Raw genomic sequence first — 17,864 nt, forward strand, 5'->3', positions numbered from 1 at the left:
CTCTGGGGGACTAACTACACTTTAATTACTTTCCTGCGTGTCACAGGGGGTCAAAATAATATTCTGCTTACCACATAGAATGGCTCCTTCCTGTGGCACCTATAGTGATCGGCTGTGTCATACTTCCATCCATACCTAGTTTCATTATATTCAGGTTCCTTCATAAACAGTATACAAATCCTGACTATTTAGAACTTTTTTTCCCTGCTTTTTTGGGAGTGTTTATATTAGCTTTGCAGTTTCCTCAGCTGGCTAACTTTAGTTGAATAAAAGTCTTACTTAAAGCCATTCCTGTTAGCTAGCTAAAGGCCTCTCCAGTGGGGTCAAATTTTGGTCTTATGTAAAAAATGAGGGGCATTTTATTAAAATTACCAAGTGTATCTTTACAATGCTGAAGACACAAAGTAATTGGGTATCATCTAGATGCGTAAGGAAACTAAATTTTGGTCTTAGTTGTGGATGGTTGGATTTTTTGGTTGCCTTCTTTTTTCCCTCAACATTCAATTTATTTATTTATTTATTTATTTTTGCGTTATGCGGGCCTCTCACTGTTGTGGCCTCTCCCGTTGCGGAGCACAGGCTCCAGACGCGCAGGCTCAGCGGCCATGGCTCACGGTCCCAGCCGCTCCGCGGCACGCGGGATCCTCCCGGACCGGGGCACGAACCCGTGTCCCCCGCACCGGCAGGCGGACTCTCAACCACTGCGCCACCAGGGAAGCCCTTAATTTATTTTTAAAATTAATTAATTTTATTTATTTATTTTTGGCTGTGTTGGGTCTTCCTTGCTGCGTGCGTGCTTTCTCTAGGTGTGGCGAGCGCGGGCTACTCTTCGTTGCGGTGCGTGCACTTCTCATTGCGTTGGCTTTTCTTGTTGCGGAGTATGGACTCTAGGCACGCGGGCTTCCGTAGTTGTGGCTCGCGGGCTCTGGAGTGCAGGCTCAGTAGTTGTGGCGCATGGGCTTCATTGCTCCAGGGCATGTGAGAACTTCCCGGACCAGGGCTTGAACCCTTGTCCCCTGCGTTGGCAGGCGGATTCTTAACCACTGCGCCACCAGGGAAACCCTCTCCGCATTTTATTTTGAAAAATTTCAAACATACAGAAAAGTTGAAGGAATTGCACGAGAATACCCGTTTACCACCTAGATTCTATAATTAACATTTTACTGTATTTAATCACATATCTGTTGAAAATATTTGATGGTGTGTTTAAGCCTTTCTTTGTAGAAAAAGCATTGATGGGTAGAACTTACTGGTCAGTAGTTACTTTTGTGTGGTATAGGACTTAGTGGTTCTCTGATGCGGTAGTTCTCTTTTGAAGTTGACTGTCTTGTGTTTCCTATTATCATTGGTTGAGAGCTCAGTCATTTATTTTCAAATGAATTCCATCTAGATTATGTTACAAAGACAAAAGAAAAGCAAGGGAAATTGGTCATAGAAAGGGTTTGTTTGTATCATCAGGAGGCCAAAATACTGCCAACCTGCTTGCCCAGCTGATAGAAATGCTGTCACATGAATAACTACCTTTTATTGAGTGATTACTGTATTCTAGAGCTTTATCTCATTTGGGGTCTTACAATAACTCTGTTATCTTATTAGCCCCATTCTATGAGTTAAGAAATTGAGGCTTAATGAGATTGAATCATTTGCCAAATGTCTCATCTCTTAAATGGCACAACTGGTATTCAGACGGAAGTCTCTCTGACTCCAAAACCCATGCTTTGAACCAGAAGTCTTTAGTGCTGAAAGTTCCCTTTCTGCAGAATTTATAGTTTACATTCATTTTTGTCTTCAGAATCGGCCAAATTGGGCCACACCTAATATGAGTCTGGTATAGTAGCATTCTTGTGGAAAAGGGGATATCATATAAACATTTTTATGACTATGAAGGGCTCTTAATTCTTGAGGGAGGGCCCTTTTTGAAATCAGGCCTCCTGGGGTTTTTACTGACCTATTTCATTCTCTGAAGAATTAAGGAATTTCCAACTTGTATTAAATTGTGGAATGTATAGAATTCCTTCTACAGTTGAACCAGATAAGTATTAGCAAGTGTGTTTAGAATATGACACTGGTAGTTCTTTCCTGTTTTTTTTGTTTTTGTTGTTATTTTGGGTTTTTTTAAGAGGGTTTTGGGGATGATAGCCAATTTGAAGCTTGGTCTTACTATTAAAGAAGTGAAACCTAAGCAAGCTTCCTTGCTCCCTGCCTGCTTTTGGAGTAAGCGTCACTTAAGTTTGCCAATTTTCAGGGCTTATTTCTGTGAGTGACCCAAGGAACAGTGTATTCTAACTTGAAAACTGAATGGGTGGAGGTATGCATTGAAAACAATAGTTTTTAACCTTTCTGGAGATTACATACTCCTTTTTTGAAGCTGATGAAAGCTGTGGGCCCTCTTCCCAGAAAACAATGCATATATGTAGACAAATATAATTTTACATACAAAGTCTGTAGGGGTTCACTGACCGCCGCCCGCCCCCAAGCCTATCGACAGAGTAGTCCAGATTAAAAATCCTTTAAAATTAGGAAAAATTAGGGAGCTGAAAAATAAGATTTGAGCATCAGTTCTTAAACTTTTTTCACAAATGCTGATCTCATAAAATTGATTATACTAACATAAAAATCATGTTTTAGTATCCAAGATATTTACTTCAGTCTCTACAGTATTAGTTTTCCTCACCTTGTTAAAAAAAAAAAAAATTAACAAGGATATTCGTGAGTTAAGATTCCTAGGGATAGATCAAATTCTCTCTGTTGATTTTTAACTTTTGCCTTTTCCATTTTATTTCTTCTACCATCAAAATATTTTCCCAGAACTAGTAATTAGGTCAAAGATTCAGATGAAATGCTTTACCAATCCCCAACTTTAGGTTTACATTTATTCTTTAACCAAAATCTCTTCATAACCCATAGATACATAGTACTTCTTTCCTTAATATACTTTCTGGTATGAGTGTTCAGGCATTGATCTTGGCAAGTTACATGTTTTATTACATTAATCTTCACAACGACTCTGTTAGGGACTTATTATTGTCTCTCTTTTATAGACGTGGAAAGCAATGCTAAGAAAGGTTAAATGACTTAAGACCAGTTCTGGCAGGGCCAGGATTTGAACCCATTTAGATCTAGCTCCAAAGCCCATTTTCTTCTATTTTACCATCCTGCTCTATGATCAAAGAACTGACCACTTTTTCTGGCCACTGGTCTGACCTGATCTGAATTTTAAAAGCTCAAATTTCTATCAGTGGAGGGAGCTCTTTATTTTCTTCTATAGCTAGCCAGTTGTAAAATTGCTGTAGTGTGTGTGTGTGTGTGTGTGTGTGTGTATTTAAGTTAGATTTTAGGTTGTGAAATGTCAAGAGCACTGAATTTACTGGCTAGATTGTTAAACCTAGAATAAGGAAGGAGGCTTAGCTGGATGATCTCCTGCCTGTTTATATAAATGGATGTTTCAGATACCATACTCTGACAGACAATTCCAGTGATTGAAAAGTTTGTGGAAGGCTTGTTACTAAACCTAGCATCATTTGCAGGAAGGAAAAACCCTAATGGTTTGGAACAAGAGTGAAAAAGAGTTTAAAGGGTAGATAAGCTTTTATGAAATTGACTAAAGGCCAGGTGTGTATTTCCTAACCCTCTTGGGATAGCCATGGGGGGAACCTCCAGGTCAGCTAGCTGCCTAGTGGTTTTTGCTGAGATAAGGGGTGGGGTCAGCATTCTGGAAGGGTAGTTCAGTTTGCTGAGTGAGTTTTGTGAGACTCAGCATCTTTCTTGACAAAATTATTGTTCTTCCAAACCTTGTACTTTTCCTAGTTTCAGCCTTTTTATACACAGTGGAACAGGAAGGAGAATGTGTAGGTTGATGTACTATGTAAACTTAGCGAGACATTTTTTAGTTTGAACTGATTACACAGGGCTTTAAGTGAGATAGCACAGAACAGAAAAAAAAGTAGATACTAATTGAAGTGATTGGGAGAACAAAGGAAGTTGGGTCAGATAATAAAATTTTAGAGAGTTTATCTCCTTGCCTTTTTAAAAACTGAGTGATAGAGGAAACTAGTGTGTATGAAGATATATATCATTTAATTCCCAAGGTGATGAAACTTGGTATAAAGGAAAATTAAGTTGACCGATTTTAAGATATGGGGAGAAATCAGATACAAATGTAAAAGAACTATCTTAAGTCATACTTTTTGGGTCTTTACAAATTAAGGGAGCATATTTTGTGAAAAATTTCTTTTGACAGAATTCCGAATTCTAAGAAATTTAAAAAGGACAAAGAACAGTTCAAATGGCAGGATTGTTAAAAGCCACTTTATTGTATTGTATACGTGCTTAGTTAGGATGAGGGAATTGGCTTTAAAAGCTTTGTTCCCTCATCAGCTTCACCCTCCTTCCCTTGTGTTTTCCTGAGGCTGTGTGCGAGGTTTTAGCATAGAGGAAGGGTAGGTCCTTTCACCTGTTGCCATTTTTCCCCCTGCCATAAGTTCACACACACTTTTTCACATTATGATTTGTAAAAACATAAACAGCTTTTCTGGAACCAAACTGATCTTTTTATTTTGTGGTTCATACTTCATGACACTGGAGTGGGGGCAGGAGGGTGGAGCTATAAGGTGTTTGGACCCTTCTGGTTTATGGGATTGTCTTTTTCCCTTTTTCCCCTTAGGAACGGCGTGAATGTTGAGGGGGCGACACACAAGCAGGTGGTGGACCTGATCCGAGCAGGCGAGAAGGAATTGATCTTGACAGTGTTATCTGTACCTCCTCATGAGGCAGATAACCTAGATCCCAGTGACGACTCGTTGGGACAGTCATTTTATGATTACACAGAAAAGCAAGCAGTGCCCATATCGGTCCCCACATACAAACATGTGGAGCAGAATGGTGAGAAGTTTGTGGTGAGTGTCAGCCCAACTCCATCCTCAAACACCTAGCTTTTGTTTCTCCCAATCTTATCATTTATGATATATATTAGAGCACTAGGATAAATGACTGCCACCTAGGTCAGTTTGCCTACCAGGAATATGGGTTTACACATAAATAAAAGACACTGGCCCTGATTTATTGCAGGGAGTGAACTACAGTAATGGAAGAAGAGGCATATTTCTGCTTAAGTATAACTCCATTTTATTCTAGACAGTTTTAAGTTTGGATTTGGGCCTTTTGCAATCATGTGTGAGTTTATTTTGTTTGTTCTTTTATTGGTTGTCATATCTCTTTGCTAATAGCAGTCTCTCACTGTTGACTCTGTAGAGTTATAGAGCAAGATTAATTTTAAAGTGTGGTGTGTCTTCCAAAACATTTGGGTAATACAGAGTTTGTCCATGTCAGAACCTACAAGTGCCCTATACCCCACTTCATATCTTGTTCTTTTTCATTTTCTTTGGAGATATCTGTGTGAATGATTAATTCTGGTTTTCTCCAAGGTCCTCATTATATTCTGCATGCAATTCACATGGGCTATTTTATACATTTCCAGTTTCTTGCTGTTGTAGATATGCAGGAAAGCCCATCTTGAATTCTGGATGATGTGTGCCAGCCCCTTTCCCAAATGCCTTTGTTTGTTCTTTAAAACCTAATTACAACTGATAGCCCAATCTGCTTAATTTTTCCCTTGGTTGCAGTATTCTTTATTTGCCTTTGATTATTTTGGGAGTGATGGTATAATGAGAAATTCATTAATCTTTGTGGAAAATGCAGTGCATTCTGTAGGTATTGGCAAACAGACGACATGTGTTTAAAGCTGATCTGCTGTTTAATGTTGCAGTCTCTGAAACTGAGATTTGTCCCCTGTATAGGAATGAGCTACTAGATATTTATGGTAAATTCTTTTTAATGGGGACATGAGAAAAGCAAGCAAGGAAGCCTGAAAAGTTCCAGAAGGATCAAATAATGTTTGACTGCATCTGTAATTTAGCTGGAGATGATAGCGTGTAGGTTTTATGTCAGTCTGGTCTATGTATTCTCCGAACTATACACACAAAATTTAGAGTTTTGTGTTTCAGAGGTGCTATACTTTTTTTTAACCATTTTTTAAATTGAAGTATAGTTAATTTACAATGTTGTGTTAGTTTCAGGTGTACAGCAAAGTGATTCAGTTATACATACACATATATATCTATTCTTTTTCAGATTCTTTTCCATTATAGGTTATTACAGGATAGTTCCCTGTGTTTCCCAAGTAGGTCCTTGTTATTTATCTATTCTATATATAGTAGTGTATATATGTTAATCCCAAACTCCTGATTTATCTCCCCCACCCCAACCTCGTGCCCCACTATCCCCTTTGTTAACCATAAGTCTGTTTTCTGTGTCTGTGAGTCTATTTCTGTTTTGTAAATAAATTCATTTGTATCATTTTTTTTAGATTCTGCATATAAGTGGTATCATATAATATTTGTCTTTTTCTGACTTACTTCACTTAGTATGATAATCTATAGGTCCATCCACGTTGCTGCAAATGGCATTATTTCATTCTTTTTTATGGCTGAGTAATATTCCATTCTGTATATGTAGCACATCTTCTTTATCCATTCATCTGTCAATGGACACTTAGGTTGCTTCCATGTCTTGGCTGTTGTACATAGTGCTTCTATGAACATTGGTGTGCATGTATCCTTTCAAATTAGAGTTTTTCTCCCGATATATGCCCACGAGTGGATTGCTGTGTCATATGATAACTCTATTTTTAATTTTTTAAGGAACCTCCATACTGTTTTTCATAGCGGTGGCACCAGTTTACATTCCCACCAACAGTGTAGGAAGGTTCCTTTTTCTCCACACCCTCTCCAGCGTTTATTATTTGTAGATTTTTTTTAATGGTGGCCTTTTTGACTGGTGTGAGGTCATACCTCATTATAGTTTTGATTTGCATTTCTCTCATAATTAGCAATGTTGAGCATCTTTTCATGTGCCTCTGTGTCTTCTTTGGAGAAATGTCTTTTTAAGTCTTCTGCCCATTTTTTGATTGGGTTGTTTGGGTTTTTTTTGATATTAAGCTGTATGAACTGTTTGTATATTTTGGAAGTTAATCCCTCATCGGTAGCATCATTTGCAAATATTTTCTCCCAGTCCGTAGGTTGTCTTTTCATTTTGTTTGTGATTTCCTTTGCTGTGCAAAAGCTTTTAAGTTTAATTAGGTCCCATTTGTTTATTTTTGTTTTTACTTCCATTACTCTAGAAGATGCATCCAAAAAAATATTGCTGTGATTTTGTTTTGTCAAAGAGTGTTCTGCCTATGTTTTCCTCTAGGAGTTTTATAGTATCTGGTCTTACATTTAGGTCTTTAATCCATTTTGAGTTTATTTTTGTATCTGGTGTTAGAGAATGTTCTAATTCATTCTTTTACACGTAGCTATCCAGTTTCCCCAGCACCACGTATTGAAGAGACTGCCTTTTCTCCATTGTATATTTTTGCCTCATTTGTCATAGATTAATTGATCATAAGTGTGTGGGTTTTTTCCTGCGCTTTCTATCCTGTTCCATTGATCTATATGTCTGTTTTTGTGCCAATACTACACTGTTTTGATTACTGTAGCTTTGTAGTACAGTCTGAAGCCAGGGAGCATGATTCCTCTAGCTCCATTCTTCTTTCTCAAGATTGTTTTGGCTATTTAAGGTGTTTTGTGTTTCCATACAAATAAAAAATTTTTTTGTTCTAGTTTTGTGAAAAATGCCACTGGTAATTTGATAGGGATTGTGTTGAATCTGTATATTGCCTTGGGTAGTCATGGTAATTTTAACAATATTGATTATTCCAATCCAAGAACATGGTATATTTTTCCATCTGTTTGTGTCATCTTCAGTTTCTGTTATCAGTGTCTTATAGTTTTTGTAATACAAATCTTTTGCCTCCTTAGCTAGGTTTATTCCTAAGTATTTTATTCTTTTTGATATGATGGTAAATGGGATTGTTTCCTTAATTTCTCTTTCTGATATTTCATTTTTAGTGTATAGAAATGCAACAGATTTCTGTATATTAATTTTGTATCCAGCAACTTTACTGAATTCATTGATGAGCTCTAGTAGTTTTCTGGTAGCATCTTTAGGATTTTCTATGTGTAGCATCATGTCAATTGCAAACAGTGACAGTTCTGTTTCTTCTTTTCCAATTTGGATTCCTTTTATTTCTTTTTGTCTCTGATTGCTGTGGCTAGGGCTTCCAAAACTGTGTTGAATAAAAGTGATGAGAGTGGGCATCCTTGTCTTGTTCCTGATCTTAGAGGAAATGCTTTCAGCTTTTCATCATTGAGTATGATGTTAGCTGTGGGTTTGTCATATATGACCTTTATTTATTTTATTTTAAAATTTATTTATTTAATTTATTTATTTTGGGCTACATTGGGGCTTCGTTGCTACGCGCAGGCTTTTCTCTAGTTGCGGTGAGTGGGGGCTACTGTTCATTGCGGTGTGTGCGCTTCTCATCGTGGTGGCTTCTCTTCTTTCTTGTTGCCGAGCACGGGACCATGGGCTTCAGTAGTTGTGACACGCGGGCTCAGTAGTCGTGGCTCGAGGGCTGTAGAGTGCAGGCTCAGTAGTTGTGGTGCATGGGCTTAGTTGCTCCACGGCATGTGGGATCTTCCTGGACCACGGATAGAACCCGTGTCTCCTGCATTGGCAGGCAGATTCTTAACCACTGCGCCACCAGGGAAGTCCCTATATGGCCTTTATTATGTTGAAGTATGTTTCCTCTGTGTCTACTTTCTGAAGAGATTTTATCATAAATGGATGTTGAATTTTATCAAAAGCTTTTTCTGCATCTATTGAGATGATCATATGGTTTTATTCTTCAGTTTGTTAGTGTGGTGTATCACATTGATTTGCAGATGTTGAAGAATACTTGGATCCCTGGAATAAGTCCCACTTGGTCATGGTGTATGACCCTTTTAATGTATTGTTGGAGTCGGTTTGCTAGTATTTTTTAAAAATTAATTTATTATTTATTTTTGGCTGCATTGGATCTTCGTTGCTGCGCAAGGGCTTTTCTCTAGTTGTGGCGAGCGGGGGCTACTCTTCATTGCGGTGTGCGGACTTCTCATTGCAGTGGCTTCTCTTGTTGCGGAGCATGGGCTGTGGGCGTGTGGGCTTCAGTAGTTGTGGCATGCGGGCTCAGTAGTTGTGGCTCGCGGGCTCTAGAGCACAGGCTCAGTAGGTGTGGTGCACAGGCTTAGTTGCTTTGAGGCATGTGGATCTTCCCGCACCAGGGCTCGAACCCGTGTCCTCTGCGTTGGCAGGGAGTTCCTTAACCACTTTGCCACCAGGAAAGTCCCAGTTTGCTAGTATTTTGTTGAGGATTTTTGTGTTCATCAGTGATACTGGCCTGTAATTTTCCTTTTTTGTGATATCTTTGTTTGGTTTTGGTATCAGGGTGATGGTGGCCTCATAGAATGAGTTAGTAAGTGTTCGTTCCTCTGCAATTTTTTAGAATAGTTTCAGAAGGATAGGTGTTAACTCTTCTGTAGATGTTAGTAGAATTCACCTGTGAAGCCATCTGGTCTTGGACTTTTGTTTGTTGGGAGTTTTTAAATTACTGATTCAATTTCAGTACTGGTAATTGGTCTCTTTATATTTTCTATTTCTTCCTGCTTCAGTCTTGGGAGATTGTACCATTCTAAGAATATGTCCATTTCTTCTAGGTTGTCCATTTTATGGATGTATAGTTTCTCGTAGTAGTCTCTCATGATCCTTTGTAGAGGTGCTATACTTTTAATCATAAGACATGTAAGAAGTAGAAATCAAGATTGGGCCCTAAAAATGGAGCAGATTGGATATTGAGACCTTTGGGGAATTACCTGAGACCTCGAGAACCTCTGTAGACTTAGAAAAGGAATGAAACTACTAATTGTCCTTTTTTAAAAAATCAACTTTATTGAGCATAATTTACTAACATTAACATTCACCCATGTTAAATGTCTAGTTTCATGAGTTTTAATTAAAGCACATAGTTTTATAATCACCACAATCAAGATATAGAACATTTTCATTGTCCCAGGAAGTTCCCTCATGCCCCTTTGTAGTCAGTCCTCTTTCCCTTCCACTGCCTCTGTCAACCACTGATCACCTTTCTGTTACTGTATTCTGCCTTTTTTAGAATGTCAAATAAATGGAAGCATACAATATGTAGTCTTTCATGTCTAGCTTTGTTCACTTAGTATAGTCCTTTAAGATTGATACATGAGGGCTTCCCTGGTGGCGCAGTGGTTGAGAGTCCGCCTGCCGATGCAGGGGACACAGGTTCGTGCCCCGGTCTGGGAAGATCCCACATGCTGCAGAGTGGCTGGGCCCGTGCGCCATGGCCGCTGAGCCTGCACGTCCGGAGCCTGTGCTCTGCAACGGGAGAGGCCACAAGAGTGAGAGGCCCGCGTACTGAAAAAAAAAAAAAGATTGATACGTGTTGTTGCATATATCAATAGTTTATTTCTTTTTAATTACTGATAGTATTCCATTGGATGGATTTACTACAGTTTATTTATCTGTTTGCTTGTTGTTGCCCATTTGTGTTGTTTCCAGTTTGGGGCTATTATTAATGACGCTGCCATGAAATAACATTAATGTACAGGTCTTTATGTAGATTTATGTTTTCATTTCTCTTGAGTACATACACAGCTAGAAGTGGAATTGCAGGGTCAAATGAGAAAATGTCAAACTGTTTTCCAAAGAGGCTGTACTGTTTTTGTATTCTCATCTGTAGTGGAGCGTTCCAGTTGCTCCGTAACCTCTTGAATACTTGGTATTTTCAGTTTTTTAAATTCTAGCCATTCTAGTGAGTATAGTGGTGTTTCATTCTGATTTTAATTTTGCATTTGCCTAATGACTCATGATGAGTGTATTTTCATGTGCTTAATGGCTTTTCTTATATCTTCATTGTTAAAGTATCTGTTCTGCTCTTGCCCATTTAAAAAATTGGGCTGGGGCTTCCCTGGTGGTGCAGTGGTTGAGAGTCCACCTGCCGATGCAGGGGACACGGGTTCGTGCCCCGGTCCGGGAAGATCCCACATGCCGCGGAGCGGCTGGGCCTGTGAGCCATGGCCGCTGAGCCTGCATGTCTGGATCCTGTGCTCCGCAATGGGAGAGGCCACAACAGTGAGAGGCCCGTGTACCAAAAAAAAAAAAGGGCTGTTTGTCTTATTTTGTTTTAAGTGTTATTTATGTATACTGTATATAAGTCTTTTATCAGATAAATGCTTTGTAAAATATTTCTCCCAGTCTGAGGCTTGCCTTTTTATTTTATTTTTAACAGTGTCTTTCAAAAAAACAAGTTTTAAACTCTGATGAAGTGTAGTTTGTCAATTTCTTTCTTTTATGAATAATGCTTTTTGTGTTCTAAGAAATCTGCCTACCTCAAGAACACAAATTTTTATGTTTTCTTCTAAAAGTTTTATAGTTTTAGCTTTCTGATTTTGTAATAACTTTATTTCGAAGTACGATTCACATACCATAAATTCACCCATTTAAAGTGTACAATTCAGTGATTCTTAATATGCTCACAGAATTGTGCAACTATCACCACAATTTTAGAACATTTTCATCATCTCAAAAAGAAACTCTAGGGGCTTCCCTGGTGGCGCAGTGGTTGAGAATCTGCCTGCCAATGCAGGGGACACAGGTTCGAGCCCTGGTCTTGGAGAATCCCACATGCCGTGGAGCAACTAGGTCCGTGAGCCACAGCTACTGAGCCTGTGCGTCTGGAGCCTGTGCTCCGCAACGAGGCCGCGACAGTGAGAGTCCCGCGCACCGCCATGAAGAGTGGCCCCCGCTCACCGCAACTGGAGAAAGCCCTCTCACAGAAACGAAGACCCAACATAGCCATAAATAAATAAATAAATAAATTTTTTTTAAAAAAAAAAAGAAACTCTATACCCTTTAGCCATCATTCTCCAAACCTCCTATCCCCTCTAGTCCTAGGCAACCACTAATCTACTTTCCATCTCTATAGATTTGCCTATTCTGGATGTTTCATATAAGTGAAGCCATATGTATTTTCAAGGTTTATCCATGTTGTAGCATGTATCAGCCAAGTGACACTCCATTGTATGAATATAGCACATTTAATTTATCTCTTCTTCTATTGATGGACATTTGGGGTTCTTTATATTCTTTGCCTCTTGTGTATATTGCTGGTATGAGCATGTGTGTATGAGTTTTTGTGTGGATACCTGTTTTCATTTCTCTTGGAAAGAAATACTTAGGAGTAGAATTGCTGGGTCATATGGTAACTCTTATGTTTAACCTTTTGAGGAAATGCCAAACTGTTTTCCAAAGTGGCCGCATCATAGTTTTATTCTTATGTTTAGGTCTGTGATCCATTTTGAGTTGATTGTTGTATATTGTATGATTTAAGGGTCAAGGTTATTTTTTCCCCCATATGGGTATCCAGTTTTAGCAACTTGTGTTGAAAAGAATATTCTTTCCGCACTGAAATACCTTGACAGTATTGTTGAAGATCAGTTGAACATATATGTGTGGTTTTATTTCTGTATACTGTTCTGTTCCATTGAGTGTATGTCTGAACATTTTAATATTTATGTCATTTTGATGTTGTTCTCTTTTTAGTGTCTTTTTCATTGGGAATGGGTCATATCTTCTTGGTTCTTTGTACAGTGAGTAATTTTGGATTGTATCCTGGGTATTGTGAATGTTACATTGTGTAGACTCTGGATTCTGTGATATTCCTCTGAGGAATATTGATGTATTTGTTTTACTTGGCAGTTAACTGTAAGCTGTGTCAGCTTCTGTGAGTTGCACTTCAAGTCTCATTTCAATTCTTTCAGCTTTTGCTGTGCTACTTTTGAGTCTGTCTTGTGTATATATCATTTAGGGAGGGATCAGCCTGAGATGTATGTGATGTTCGTTCACAGAATTAAGGCATCCCCTTTTCTGGTTCTGTCTCTTTTGGGATTCTCTACTCATTTTGGTGGCATCCATGATTGCCCAGAACCTTTCTCTCTTTCCTCTGGCCAGAAAGATGTCACAGTTTTTCTTGGAGTTTTAGTTGCTTAAGTTATGCTAATTTGTGACTGATACTCCCTCTCAGGGCAAAATTCCCTAAAAGCAGGAAACTCCCCAACTCTGTCAATTGCTTCATCTTTTGACTCCCCTTTACAATTTTAGTGTACCATTCAGAATCCTCAGGTTATTGGTTTTTGTATTTTTTCCAGAGCTTGTAGTTGTTCACTGGGAGGGTTGGTCTATAGAGAGTTTACCTGAAGCAGAATCTTCAGTTCTATCCATGTTTTCTTCATGTATAATGAAGTCATTATGTCTTAAATTGAATTGACACCTTAAACATCTCTTGCATTGTTCTTTGTTCTGAAGTCTGTCTCTAATATTAACATATAGCCACTAATAGCCGCTTCAGCTTTCTTTTGGTTATTGTTTTCATTGGATATCTTTTCCATTCTTTTACTTTTAACCGATCTGTATAATTATACTTAAAATGGGTTTCTTGTAGACACCATATAGTTGTATCTTGCTTTTTTTGTGCAATCTGGCAATCTTGGTCTTTTACTTGGAGTGTATAGTCTGCATACTTAGTATAATTATTTTATTTATTTATTTTTAAATTAATCAATTTATTTTTGGCTGCATGGGGTCTTCTTTGCTGTGCACAGGCTTTCTCTAGTTGTGGTGAGCAGGGGCTACTCTTCGTTGTGGTGCGCGGGCTTCTCATTGTGGTGGCTTCTCTTGTTGCGGAGCACAGGCTCTAGGCGCGCAGGCTTCAGTAGTTGTGGCTCGCAGACTCTAGAGTGCAGGCTCAGTAGTTGTGGCACATGGGTTCAGTAGTTGTGGCTCGCGGGCTCTAGAGTGCAGGCTCAATAGTTGTGGCGCATGGGCTTAGTTGCTCCGCGGCATGTGGGATCTTCCCGGACCAGGGCTCGAAGCTGTGTCCCCTGCGTTGGTAGGCAGATTCTTAACCACTGTGCCACCAGGGAAGTCCCAGTATAATTATTGATATAGTTAGGTTTAAATCTACCATATTCTTTATTATCTATATCTCATGTGTTCTTTATTCCTTTTTCCTCCTTTCTTGCCTTCTTTTCGATTAATAGAGTATTTTTAATGATCCCATATTATCTCCATATAATTGTTGTTTTATTTTGTTAGTGGTTGTTCTACATTTACAGGATACATCTTTTTAAGTATTATCTTCAAATAATACAATATTACTTATCATTTAGTATAAGAATTTTATAGCAGTACATTTCATTTCCACCTTCTATCCTTTGTGCTGTTGTTATACATTTTACTTCTATATGTACTATAAAGTCCATGATATTTTGTTGTTGACTTTGCTTTAAATAATTAAAGAGGGGACTTCCCTGGTGGTCCACTGGGTAAGAATCTGCACTCCCAGTGCAGGGGGCCTGGGTTCGATCCCTGGTCTGGGAACTAGATCCCACATGCATGCCACAACAAGGAGTCTGCATGCTGCAACTAAGAGTCCGCACGCTGCAACTAAGAGTCCACGTGCTGCAACTAAGAGTCCACGTGCTGCAACTAAGAGTCCACGTGTGGCAACTAAGAGTCTGCATGCTGTAACTAAGAAGCCTGCATACTGCAGCTAAAGATCCCGCATGTGGCAACTAAACACGCCACAACGAAGATCCCGTGTGCCGCAGCTAAGACCTGGCACAGCCTAAGTAAATAAATATTAAAAAAATAATTAAAGAGATTGAAAATGAGAAGAGTTTCTTTATATTCAAGCACATATTTACCATTCCTGGTGTACTTCATTCCTTTGTGTAACTGCAGTTTCCATCTGGTATCATATTGATTCTGCCTGAAGAATTTCCATTAATATTCTTGTAGTGTAGATCTGCTGGCAATGAATTCTCTCAGCTTTTGTTGATCTGAAAAAGGCTTTATTTCACCCTTATTTTATTTTATTTTTTTTCGGAGTTTGTAAGTTGTGTTCTGACACCTTTTTAAAATGGGCAGTTATGTCAGGGACATAACTTGACCCAAACTAAACCTGTGGTAAGAGCTGGGTTTAAAAGGGTCTAGTTTCCTTTTCCCTTAGGAGATTTTTATTTATTTTAAAATTTTTATTGGGGCTTCCCTGGTGGCGCAGTGGTTGAGAGTCCGCCTGCTGATGCAGGGGACACGGGTTCGTGCCCCGGTCCGGGAAGATCCCACATGCTGCGGAGCGGCTGGGCCTGTGAGCCATGACAGCTGAGCCTGCACGTCCAGAGCCTGTGCTCCGCAACAGGAGAGGCCACAACAGTGAGAGGCTCGCGTACTGCAAAAAAAAAAAAAAAAAAAAAAAAAAATTATTGAAGTGTAGTTGATTTACAATGGTGTGCCAGTTTCTGCTGTACAGCAAAGTGACACAGTTATACATACATATATCTATATATACTCTTTTTCATATTCCTTTTTCTTTTAAAATTTTTGAATTTTTATTTTTTTATACGGCAGATTTTTATTAGTCATCAATTTTATACACATCATTGTATACATTTCAATCCCAATCGCCCAATTCATCACACCACCATCCCCACCCCCCACCCCCCACCCCCGCCGCTTTCCCCCCTTGGTGTCCATACGTTTGTTCTCTACATCTGTGTCTCAATTTCTGCCCTGCAGACTGGTTCATCTGTACCATTTTTCTAGGTTCCACATACATGCGTTAATATACGATATTTGTTTTTTTCTTTCTGACTTACTTCACTCTGTATGACAGTCTCTAGATCCATCCACGTCTCAACAAATGACCCAATATCGTTCCTTTTTAGAGCTGAGTAATATTCCATTGTATATATGTACCACATCTTTTTTATCCATTCGTCTGTCAATGGGCATTTAGGTTGCTTCCATGACCTGGCTATTTTAAACAGTGCTGCAGTGAACATTGGGGTGCATGTGTCTTTTTGAATTATGGTTTTCTATGGGTATATGCCTAGTAGTGGGATTGCTGGGTCATATGGTAATTCTATTTTTAGTTTTTTAAGGAACCTCCATGCTGTTCTCCATAGTGACTGTATCAATTTACATTCCCACCAACAGTGCAAGAGGGTTCCCTTTTCTCCACACCTTTTCCAGCATTTATTGTTTGTAGATTTTCTGATGATGCCCATTCTAACTGGTGTGAGGTGATACCTCATTGTAGTTTTGATTTGCATTTCTCTAATAATTAGTGATGTTGAGGAGCTTTTCATTTGCTTCTTGGCTATCTGTATGTCTTCTTTGGAGAAATGTCTATTTAGGTCTTCTGCCCGTTTTTGGATTGGGTTGTTTGTTTTTTTAATATTGAGCTGCATGAGCTGTTTATATATTTTGGAGATTAATCCTTTGTCGATTCATTTGCAAATATTTTCTCCCATTCTGAGGGTTGTCTTTTCGTCTTGTTAATGGTTTCCTTTTTTAAAAAAAAATTTATTTATTTATTTATGGCTGTGTTGGGTCTTCGTTTCTGTGTGAGGGCTTTCTCTAGTTGCAGCAAGTGGGGGCCACTCTTCATGGTGGTGCGCAGGCCTCTCACTGTCGAGGCCTCTCTTGTTGTGGAGCACAGGCTCCAGATGCGCAGGCTCATTAACTGTGGCTCACGGGCCTAGTTACTCCGTGGCATGTGGGGTCTTCCCAGACCAGGGCTGGAACCCGTGTCCCCTGCATTGGCAGGCAGATTCTCAACCACTGCGCCACCAGGGAAACCCTATGGTTTCCTTTGCTGTGCAAAAGCTTTGAAGTTTCATTAGGTCCCATTTGTTTATTTTTGTTTTTATCTCCATTACTCTAGGAGGTGGATCAAAAAAGATCTTGCTGTGAGTTATGTCAAAGAGTGTTCTTCCTATGTTTTCCTCGAAGAGTTTTATAGTGTCCGGTCTTATGTTTAGGTCTCTCATCCATTTTGAGTTTATTTTCGTGTATGGTGTTAGGGAGTGTTCTAATTTCATTCTTTTACATGTACCTGTCCAGTTTTCCCAGCACCACTTATTGAAGGGAATGTCTTTTCTCCATTGTATATCCTTGCCTCCTTTGTCATAGATTAGTTGACCATAGGTGCATGGGTTTATCTCTGGGCTTTCTATCTTGTTCCATTGATCTGTGTTTCTGTTTTTTGTGCCAGTACCATATTGTCTTGATTACTGTAGCTTTGTAGTATAGTCTGAAGTCAGGGAGTTGAATTCCTCCAGCTCCGTTTTTTTCCCTCAAGACTGCTTTGGCTGTTCTGGGTCTTTTGTGTCTCCATACAAATTTTAAGATTTTTTGTTCTAGTTCCGTAAAAAATGCCATTGGTAATTTGATAGGGATTGCATTGAATCTGTAGATTGCTTTGGGTAGTATAGTCATTTTCTCAATATTGATTCTTCCAGTCCAAGAACATGGTATATCTCTTCATCTGTTGGTATCATCTTTAATTTCTTTCATCACTGTCTTATAGTTCTCTGCATACAGGTCTTTTGTCTCCCTTGGTAGGTTTATTCCTAGGTATTTTATTCTTTTTGTTGCAATGGTAAATGGGAGTGTTTCCTAAATTTCTCTTTTGGCTTTTTCATCATTAGTGTATAGGAATGCAAGAGATTTCTGTGCATTAATTTTGTATCCTGCAACTTTACCAAATTAATTGATTAGCTCTAGTAGTTTTCTGGTGGCATCTTTAGGATTCTCTATGTACAGTATCATGTCATCTGCAAACAGTGACAGTTTTACTTCTTCTTTTCCAATTTGTATTCCTTTTATTTCTTTTTCTTCTCTGATTGCTGTGGCTAGGACTTCCAAAACTATATTGAATAATAGTGGTGAGAGTGGACATCCTTGTTTTCTTCCTGATTTTAGAGGAAATGCTTTCAGTTTTTCACCATTGACAACGATGTTTGCTGTGGTTTGTCGTATATGGCCTTTATTATGTTGAGGTAGGTTCTCTCTAT

The 17,864-nt window shown here is 38.9% G+C and overlaps 1 protein-coding gene across 4 annotated transcripts in view; it reads left to right on the top strand.

Annotated features, from left to right (window-relative positions):
- The window catches only part of SNX27 (sorting nexin 27), an 86,112-nt gene that overhangs the window by 19,235 nt on the left and 49,013 nt on the right, over window positions 1-17,864 (top strand). For 3 of the 4 annotated variants that reach the window (XM_067727777.1, XM_067727778.1, XM_067727780.1), the window contains exon 2: window positions 4,664-4,895. The exons of the other annotated variant lie outside the window; for it this stretch is intronic. In XM_067727777.1, the coding sequence (XP_067583878.1) occupies window positions 4,664-4,895 (232 nt within the window). The remainder of the gene's footprint in view (window positions 1-4,663; window positions 4,896-17,864) is intronic. 4 annotated transcript variants of the gene reach the window in all.

This window comes from Pseudorca crassidens, chromosome 2 (assembly GCF_039906515.1).
Source record: "Pseudorca crassidens isolate mPseCra1 chromosome 2, mPseCra1.hap1, whole genome shotgun sequence".
Classification (NCBI taxonomy): domain Eukaryota; kingdom Metazoa; phylum Chordata; class Mammalia; order Artiodactyla; family Delphinidae; genus Pseudorca; species Pseudorca crassidens.